Raw genomic sequence first — 10,730 nt, 5'->3', positions numbered from 1 at the left:
CCATCGACATCGGGTGCTTTATTTGGATGCATATCGAAAAGGGCAATTCTAACTTCCTCCTCCGTGGGGTCTTTTCTCAATTTAGCATTCATTTCTTCAGAAACAAGGTGCGCCACTCCACTAAGAGCTTCATCAAAATCGGTGGAGTTCTCAGATGTGAAAAGATTATGAATATAGTCCGTGACAATCTTTTCAATACCTTTTGGCTCATCAACCCAATTACCATTTGCGTCCTCCAACCCCTCAATAGTAGTATTGCACTTTCTACGATGACTTGCTTTATGGTGGAAATAGGAAGAATTGAGATCCCCATTTCTCAATTCATTTGTTCTAGCCCGGGCTTACTAATAAGATTCTGTAAGCATATACTACCTCCGTTTTTTTAGTTGACACGACTTTAACACTATTCACAAACTCCTCTTTGACCGTGTTTTTGTGCTTTATCCGTAATGAAAAATATAGTCATGCGGAATCTTGTTACATTCGTCACGATATATATTTTCAGAATATCAACTTTTTATTTTTTTTTTCTTATCGGTAATCATAGATATGAATTGTTGAAGTTATGCATTGGCAAACGTGACTAAAGAAACGTGTCAATTAAAAAGAAACGGAGGAAGTATAACTCATCAAGTGTATATTTTTGTAAAAAAATTAAAATGAAATTATGAGTGAAAAATAACTCCCTTTGTCTCTTACTTTTAACTAATAAAAGTTACTTAAGTTAGTTTCATGTTCTCTCTCATTCAACAACTTGTAAAAAGTTGTTTCAATATCTCTCATTAAATCTATTATTATTAGTATTATAAAATAATGATTAATGACTACACTTCTAAACTCCACCCTTTTTTTTAATAGCAAAAATATTTCATTAATTAAAAGTCATACGACATATACAATAGAGATTCGACGTTAACAAATACATAAGATATTGAATCAAATAAAATTTTCCTTCATAAAAACTACGATCGTGGAGTAGATCTTGCACTGAGGAGCATCTCCCGCTTATATCGCTGAAAATTACAGCCTTGTTGGAGAGACAATCTAACGATCCTTTGTAGTCGTGAGGATATTTTCCTTCTGATTCATCTGTTCCTATTCGAAAACTTGATAACTTTTTCACCAACGAAATAATTTCACGACAATCCATTAGATCTGTTACCATGGATTCAAAACTAAGAAATTTCTCCCTCGAAAAGAGAAGATAAACCTTGTCTTTCGAAGGAGGTCGAAAAACCCTTGTCTTTCGAAGGATACCGGAAACCCTTTCTTTCGAGGGAGAAAAGTCCCTCCCAAAAGAAGGAATCATTATTATAAACCTAAAAAAACAATAAAAACAAGGATTGAGGCTTTCCACCGATTAAAATCGATGGAAACCCCTTCAAAATTCAACAATGGAGGCTAGGGTTTTGGAGAGAGAGGAGGAAAAAGGAGGAGAATACACTTTATAACATAATAAAAGCACAATACATTGTTTTCTAAACTCCACCTAATAGGCTAATACTATGCAATATCTTCTTATCTTTAAAAAATAATAATAATAATAATTATTATTATGCAATATAAGAAAACAAACTAAAATAAAATGGATGAAGTCTATGGCATTTAGTCCAAGAATGAAACAAAAAAATTCTTTGGTTGGTTATATTGGTGGAATCTTAGAGGGTGAGGAAACTTTAAATTGATATAGAAAAATTCCAAGGATGTGGTTGTGGTGTCATAGTCAATTACACGATGTGCCAACTCTTTAAATATGTACTCTAAAATCAATCAACACCAAAATAAAAGATGTTATGATATCCAGTTTCTTCTTCCTTAGTCGTACGGTATACAAATTTCCATGTATATTTTGGAGAGATGCTCTTAACTCCAATTTATTGGAATAATTGTGATTGTGACTTTTACTCCGTATTCATTTTAATTTGGTCCCTAGGTCAAGTTGTTCAACATTTTATTGCAGACTTTTTCGACAAATATAATTAAATAGAGCTACACCTTTAATTACACAAGCTGTGAGACACACGCAAATTGCGTGTGCTACATAAGAAATTAATATGCATGACTCGATTCTCTTTTTATTTTTCTTAAAATATTATCTACCTTATTCTAATAGAAAAAATATTAGTGGGTTTATAAATTGATGAAATCATAGAGGTTAAAAGGTAAGATATGAGTATATTATAATGTTCATGCAAAATATGATTTTCCTAAAAAAAAAAATAAAAAAATAAAAAAATAAATCAAAGGTTGGTAGTTTTTTTGTTTTTTGTTTTTTTGTTTTGTTTTAAATGGTAGTTATATTTTTTTAAATTATGGTAGTTTTCTTTTGAAAATTATAAAAGATGAAAGGGGAATTTTGGGAAAGTGAAATTTATCACCCAAAACCCCCTTTCACTTTATATATTACTATAGATAATACGGTGTACAATAATAGTCTTGTGTTTTCGACCTCTTATTATAAGTGTCAATTGGTTGTTTCACTCTTGTTGATTTTAACCAATTGATTATTTTTTATGGTTTAAATGGTTGTTTAATTGCTTATAAAGTATGTATTTAAATTAGTTATTGTCTTTGTTTGGGTGTTAACTGTTAAGCATCAACTTATGCTATATAAAATAATCAATTTATTGGATTATTGATTATAGATTTATAGTCCATAGTACATTTGTATGAAGCTACTTGTATTTTTTTTTACAATTTTTATGATATTCTTAGAAAAAAAATGTTGGTTGTGGATATAATTTGTCAAAATAGGACACTTTTGAAAGATACTCCATCACATACCATTAATTTATTCCAATGAGATATACTTTGTACATAATATGTGGGTAATGTTGGATTTAAATTATAAATATTTTCAATAAAATAGTGACCAATGCAAAAGTCTAATTTATAATACCATAAACTCCCTTCGTCTCTAAAAGTTCTTATTGTTTTGACTTTTTTTGTGAGACAAGCACCATCCAAACATGCTATATAAAAGCTGCCTCCCTATTCTCTCTTTTCTCTTTTCTCTCTCCTCTCTTTAGGGTTTTAATTTTCTTGGCCGTTTAGGCCGGAAAAAGTCTAATTTCTTCGGAAATTAAACTATTTCCGACCCTTTTCTCCAATTTAATTTGCTTTTTTGTTATTTGATTTGTTTTGCTTTGTTTTGTTCTCTCCGTTTGTGAGAGTGTGTCCCAATTTTTTTGGGTTTTTCCCAATTTTTTGGGATATTGATTCTCATCTATGGATGAGAATTTTATTTTTAGGGTTTTAATAATAATTGAGAAGGTGATTTGGATTCATATGAGTTTAGGGTTCGTCATCAACTCTACGATCAAAACATCAGCGCAGATTGCGAAGGTCTCTACTTGGAAAGATGCAAAGACATCGAAAATCACTACTTACGTCAAGTTTGAAGCGGTGGAGTGTGAGCTATGCCCGATATGCAAATTAGTTATGATTTTAATTGTAAAAGTTATGTTATTTTCTCTAGATCTGTGGTTTACAAATATTTATTATTGTTGTAGATGCCGTATGGCTATTTATTAATGATAATATTCTTCTTCTTGTCAAAAAAAAAAAAAAAAACACCATCCAAACATTAATCGATTAAAATATAATGTACAATACACAATTTTGATTATTAATACCTCTATATTAGTGAGAACACTAATAGTGCAAAACATCAAGATGGTAAAATTTAAAATTATTTTAAAACAAATGTACTATGTACATATCAATTTGCATGTGTACATGTGAGTGTAGACTAAATCTATGTAACTCCCATACAAAAATAAATTTTAATAAATACCTATTCTGTAAGGCCGGGTTCAATTCATACGTAGTACTATGATATCAAGCCATGACTTCTGCTTGGACGGCAGAGCTCGCTGGACCAGAAGAACACGCACCTTGAAACACGTTTCAATCCGTCGAAATTCGAGGGGATGTAAATAGGGATGTCAATGGGGCGGGGCGGGGCGGATGTTGGTCTTCCCATCCCCATCCCCACCTAATATTTTCATCCCCATCCCCGCGGCGGGTCCAATTTTCATCCCCATCTCCGCCCCACCGGGTACAACTCCAAAACCATCCCCGCCCCACCCCCCACTTGGATATCCATCCCCACCTAATCCCCACCAAAGACCCGCCTAATCCCCACCCAAGATCCACCTAATATCCGTATCTCAAATACACAATCTTACATAATTAATATGAATTATAAAATAAAACATTCTATACACATTTTTTTGTTATAATATAAGTGTCGTACAAAGTATTATAATTAATATTGTATTTCATGTAATTATTTTATAAATAGAATAAAAGTATGTAATTTTGCTTTAAAAGATATATAGATGTGGGTATGAGGTGGGGATGGGGCGGGTACGAAGTGGGGCGGGTGGGGCGGGGCGGGGATGGGGCGGGTACAACTTAAAATCCACCCCCGCCCCATCACCCATGGCGGGTATGGTTTTTATCCCCATCCCCGCCCCACCACCTGCCAAACCGAGACCCATCTCCGCCCCATTGGGGCGGGGATGGGGCGGGTCTCCTACTTGACCCGCCGCACTGACATCCCTAGATGTAAATGTACCATCCTATCCTCATTCCATAAGTGTTCTTATTCCAAGCTACATCTATGTGAATAACCTTTGTTTCCCAAGCACAAACTATTAGACCCAAGCTTAAGTGTTTGAGTGATTACAAGAAGTGTCACTTCCCTAGTTCCCTGGTTTGACCTTGGTATATAACTCTCCTTGGTGAGATATAGAACAGCCTAGGAAGTTTAACTAAACAACTTGACATTCTTCCAATTCCCAGGACCTTTCATACCCTTGAAAAAGCTATTTCATGCTTCAACTAATCCTCCAATCGCCATTTTAATATCAGTTGTACAAAGATCGTGTTTATGTGACAGGTAGAACATATATCAGACGACAACCCAATTTAAGTCATGAATCTCATGATCATCTAACTTAATCAACAACCTTGCTTGTTAGTTCAAGGAACCTTCAAATTCTCCTCAAAGATGAAGTTCAAAACAGGATCCAGAATACACTGTTTCAATGTTAGCATTTCCTGACCCAATTGCTGATACACAAGAAATCTTGAACAAGCATTACTAATTTCCATTTACATAAACAGTAGACGAAATGAATACATGATCAAGTCCTCATGGCACAGGGAAGGGAAGAAGTAGATAGGCTTTAACAGACCCAGAAGTTCTGTGCGATAAGGCACTGATCAAAACCCACTACATTTCCATTGAAAATAAGGGGAAAACCAGTAGAGCTACAAAGTACCAATTTTACAAAACCTGAACTTTGTTTGACGAAAGATGGCTAAGCTACTTCTTTCTACATTTCTTTGACGACAGTTTCTTCTCTAATTTTTTCTGTGCAGCTTCAAACTCTTCCTCTGTTGGTTCTGAAGAACTTTGTCCACCATATCTTTCCACCATAGAGCTAAACATGGAATCAAATCGGTCCTTCCTCTCAGTTCTTCGCTGAGCTATGATTGCAAATAGATCAGAATCTGACTTCTTTTCTGACCTGAAGGCAAACACAAAAAAGAAACAGTAAGCTCATGATTTAAGTGCTTTACAACTCCAGAAAAACATTATACACTGAATGCAACGGAAATGCAAAGGAAAATGGAATTACTTCTTTTTCCGCTTCAAAGGGCTTGTAGGTGGTTTCATTTCAGATACCTCCTTAGCCCATTTCTTGTAAGATTTGAATTCCTTCAGATCTCCTGTGTAGCAATGAACATGTCATGATTCAGATCATGAAAATATTTTCAAATTAAAAAAAATAAAAAATAAAAAAATAACCAACAAATTATCTTTTATTAAAATAGAACGCAAAGGTCTGCAGAACAAACTTGATATGCCATCCCTTTGACCACCAGAATCAAATTAAAAACTTTGCACTAATAGACAGCATCAACTTTCTAACCTGAAGCTATTGCCTCGTCAAGTATATCTTTGAAGCGATGAGAGTCCAGCTTAGCGTCTGAGCATAGCATCGAACAAAATAGCCTAGACTCCAAGGCAAGCAAAATGTCAAGCTCGTGTGTCTATGGAGGAGGGAAGGCAGAAAGGGATGGATAGGTACCTTTTCATATTGCCCTTGTACTTCTTGTAGAGGTCAATCAGATCGTTTTTCTCAGAATCAGATCCCCTGTAATTTGCTTCAAACTCTTCAATATCAGCCACAGTGACCTGAAAGCACACACAACAACCTCAATTCCTGATCTAATGAAAATTGAATTCTGCAATTTTGTAAGGCAGTAGCTTTTCAAGGATGTTAAATTGCACTAAAAAATATACCTCTTTGTACATTGTTCTGAAAAAGCTCTGTAAATTCTCAGCCATATCCCCTGCAAGATCCTACCAATTATAGGGAACAAAATGCATAACATCAGTCATTAATCCTCACAATCCAACAAACCTGACACCTGTACTTATGAGTTATGAGACTTATGACTTCTCATCTTTTAATCTAAAGAACATAAATAATAGAGTTCCAAGACAAGACCAAAATGACAATTTCATAGCTCAATTTACAGGCATGTTTACAAAAATGCACTAATCGTTTTGTATCCTCACCAGCTAGGTGAGTTCTAACCATTACAATATCCTTCATTCATTTGCATGCACACAGTCATATTATGGGAACAAAGTGTAAATGTATTCACAAGTTACTTATCCACCTAACATGCGAATGCAAGTGCTATAAGAATTTAACTCACATCATCATCAACAACTCCAGTCTGATCATAAAGAGCTCTTTTCTCCTCATCGCCAAGAATTGACATCACCTTCTGCAGCTGTTGAAATTTCTCATTTGCTTCCTTTGATAAGAGCAAGAAAGACAAACCATAATTATTGAAGGTTTAAAAAAATAAATAAATAAGACTCCAACAAACAACGCCTGGAAAAGGAATGCAGGGCAATACCTTATCATCAGGGTTCTTATCAGGATGGAGTCGTAAAGCCAATTTGTGGTACGCCTTTCGAATTTCCTGTTGAGATGCAGTTCTTTCCACACCAAGAACCTACAAATTTATGATTATCAATCATCATAACCAATAAAAGAAAATAAGCTGAAGCAGGTCACAGCTAAGCTAACAATTAGAGAGCAATTCTAATGTTTTTTTGAAAACAATTCTAATGTTAGTAAAACGTGATCACAATAAGGTAGTTCATAGCATGGTTAGATTAAGTTGCAATTATGTAGGAGCCATAGAGGAGAGTTATGGTTGGAGTTGGTTCCTTCAAAGGCTAGCAATCATCAACGACCTTCCATCTTTTTTAAATATATACTGTTACATATTTTGGGGGAGATTCTCACAAAGCCATGCACTTGTTGTCTTGTTGATGGTTATGTGAACTAGCTTGAGCAGTCAGACAATAATACTGACTGTTGCGATCCAGCTAAAGCAGTATACTTGTATGACTAATCATCACACTGAAAATGCACTTGTTTTATCTAGTAAGATATTTGTAAGAAAATTAAAGTATTTCATTAAATATATAAGATTGATACTATAAATTACCGAATTAGAAAATGTTGCAGGCATGATTAGGTTTTGATTCTCAATTAAAAAGATTTGGCAAATTTGAACCCCTAATCCAAAAGGTAAAAATCTACACCATAACTCTGACAGCAATTTGCGAAGCTGGTCAGGGATGTAACCAACATTTGGGGCGTCAACACCTAACATCTTCTTGGACCCATCATATAAAAATCTCACAAAAACATTCATTTGCTTTAAGGCTATTCCTTTCTCAAGAATTCAATCATGGTTATATGAACTAGTTCATACCCTACTGATGTGAACCAAGCAACTCCACCCCGTTCCACAAAGTTCTTCCCATTCACTGTAATTCGTGTATATTTATTGATTGTCGCATTTGGCAACATATGCATCAGACTTTCGAGATAAATTCTACATACTCTGTATCAGACTTCAATTTTACATTGAAAAGGATTAAGCAAACAAAAAAAAAAACCCTCTAATCCCAATGAATGGCAATCATCTACTCTAAAACATTAGAGCTTACTACGTAATAGTTTATTAACAGCAAAGCCAACAGCATCCAATCACTTAAAAGTAAACAGTATCACATTTTGCATAAATTACTTATAATTAATTAAGCATCCCCATGTGATTATAATAAATTAACACTTCAAACTAGGATAGGAAACCTATTTTCAGCAGCAATCAAGCATTCAAGCCCTTTAATTAGGGTTTCCAACCAAAATTTACCCTCAATCTCTCAATCAATCAGACAAAACAACACCATCTTGCTGACTGGTGTGGCTCAGCTAATGTGTATACTTGGTGTGGCTCAACAACATATGCATGTGCTTTATCTAGTAAGGTGTTTGAAGTAAATTAGAGTATTACATAGAATATTTTAAGATTGATAGTACAATAAATTTCTTAATCAGAAAATGTTGCGTACATGATCAAATTTCAATTCTTAATTTAAAAAGTTCAGCAAAATTGAACCACTAACCCAAAAGTTAATAATCTACACTGAATCTCTTATAGCAATTCTCAAGGCTGGTCAGGAATATATCCAACAATTGGGGCGTCCAACACATACCATCTTCTTGGACCATCATATAAAATTCTCACAAAAACATTCCTTTGCTTAATTAAAGACGATGCATTTCTCAAAAATTCAATCATGGTTACGGTGAACTAGTTCAGATCCTACTGATGTGAACCAAGCAACCAACTAAACTAATCTACCCCATTCCACAAAGTTCTTCCTATTCACTAAACTTCGCATAAATTCTTACTGAATGTTGGATTGGGAAACATATGCATTTGGCTTATCCAATATAAACATATTGTTGGCATGATTGTATTTCAGTTCTCAATTAAAAAGGTTTAGCAAAATTGAACCCTAAAAAATAAAAAATAAAACACAGTAAACAACTCGAATATCATTTCGCCAAAGCTGGTCATGGATATAGCCAACAATTAGGACGTTCAACACCTACCACCTTCTTGGACCATCATATATAATTATCGCAAAGACATTCACTTGCTTAAATGATTCTCATTTTTCAAAAATTCGATCATGGTTATGTGACCATGATAGAGTATGAAACATTACTGGGACTCAACCATCAACTTAAGCTCCGATACCATATTAATGCTTAAACATAATGCTGTGAACCAACTAAATTACTTAACTTGTGGAACATATGCATTTGGCTATCCTATAAGGTTTGTAAATCAATCAATGTTTCGAGATTAATACCATTTCAATTTACGATTGAAAAGGGTTCAGCAAAATAACATCTTTAATCTCAATCAAAAACAATCATCTAACCTAATAAATTACTGCGTATAAGTATAACAAAATTAACAATTGAAAGCAAAAGCCACAGTAAATTAGGCTTCAAACTAGAAATCGCAAATTCGTTCCTGAGCAGCAACCAAACACTAAAATAATTCAAATTAGGGCTTCCAATCAAACTTTAACCTCAAATTATCAATCAATCAGACAAAACAACATCACAACCAAAATATCAAAACCCTAGTAAAAATTAACCAAAAATATGGTAAAATTGCAGAATAATCCTAACCTCATAAAGACTCTTCTGCGCGCTATCATCGTCCATATTAGCGTGTTCTTGATGATGATCAGAATCACCTTGTTCAGCTGTAGATTCTTCGGAAACCCTAGTTTTCTTTTTCTTCGCCATTTTTATGGAAGATTAAGTTTGTTTTTGAAAAGAGGGATAAACAATAATCTGGAATTGAAGAAAGGAATAAGTTTATACTTTGCAAGTTTGAATTAAGAAATTGAAAGGAGAAGAGTGTCGTGGAGGGGTTGTTAATTTATGGGGGAGTAGAATTGTTCCCGCCAATTTCCTCTTTGATGTCCCAATTTTTTGGATTTTCCCGCCGTGATTGTGTGTTCAGGATTTTTGGCATAGATACAGGAAATGCTCGTCTATGGAAGGACAAATTGAATGTACTACTGGGTGTGATTGAGATGATACTTCATTCGTTTCTTTTTAGTTGACACGTTTTTTTAGTCACGTTTATTAATGCACTTATTTAATTATCAATATATTTATTTATTAATAAGCAAAAATTAAAAAAGTTGATATTTTGAAAGTATATAACATGATGAATCTAACAAGATCTCACATGATTATATTTTTTATTATGTATAAAGCACAAAACACGGTCAAAGAGAGGTGTGTGAATAGTGCTAAAGTCAAAACATGTCAACTAAATAAAAACGGAGGTAGTATGAGACAAAGAATTCTAGGACTTAAGCAATTAGAGTCGTCCATGACTCTAATAAGGGCATACTCGTCCTTTTAACTAAAACAAAAAAATGGAAAAAGGAATTGAAAAGGAGAATCAAAACCAAGGCTGGGAAAAGGATACTGAGTAAGGGTGGAGAAATGGGTTGTAAGAGACAGTGATGAGTTATATTTATATAGAGTTTATAGGCACGTTTATGCTAGTTTTATAATTGTTTTTTGAGTCTTTTGTCGCTTTTTAGGTCGCAATTGCATAAGTTGTCCATTTTATGCTCTATTACGCTTCGTTTGTGTTTTCTTAATGTTTAAGGTGGTTTCCATAACTATTTAGACGCTTTCGGAGTGGTTTTAGAAGAATCGGACAATGAAAGGATGAAAAGTTGATGAATCGATGTCGCTCAATGAAGGATATGCATTTGTGGAAGCTTAGTATGAGAT

General features: G+C 34.1%; 1 protein-coding gene across 1 annotated transcript; it reads right to left on the bottom strand.

The window, feature by feature from the left end:
• Positions 1–5,034: 5,034 nt before the first annotated feature.
• On the bottom strand, positions 5,035–10,004 carry LOC145630977 (chaperone protein dnaJ 6-like). The gene is made up of 8 exons (XM_081683090.1): positions 9,600–10,004; positions 6,949–7,047; positions 6,742–6,843; positions 6,320–6,379; positions 6,105–6,211; positions 5,946–6,028; positions 5,652–5,742; positions 5,035–5,540 (listed from the first exon to the last, which is right to left on the bottom strand). The coding sequence occupies exons 1-8, from the start codon at positions 9,717–9,719 to the stop codon at positions 5,336–5,338; spliced, it is 867 nt and encodes a 288-aa protein (XP_081539216.1). The 5' UTR covers positions 9,720–10,004; the 3' UTR covers positions 5,035–5,335.
• Between the last annotated feature and the right edge of the window lie 726 nt (positions 10,005–10,730).

This window comes from Chenopodium album, chromosome 5, assembly GCF_948465745.1.
Source record: "Chenopodium album chromosome 5, dcCheAlbu1.1, whole genome shotgun sequence".
NCBI classification, from domain to species: Eukaryota; Viridiplantae; Streptophyta; class Magnoliopsida; order Caryophyllales; family Amaranthaceae; genus Chenopodium; species Chenopodium album.
This window is presented reverse-complemented; position numbering and strand designations above follow the sequence as displayed.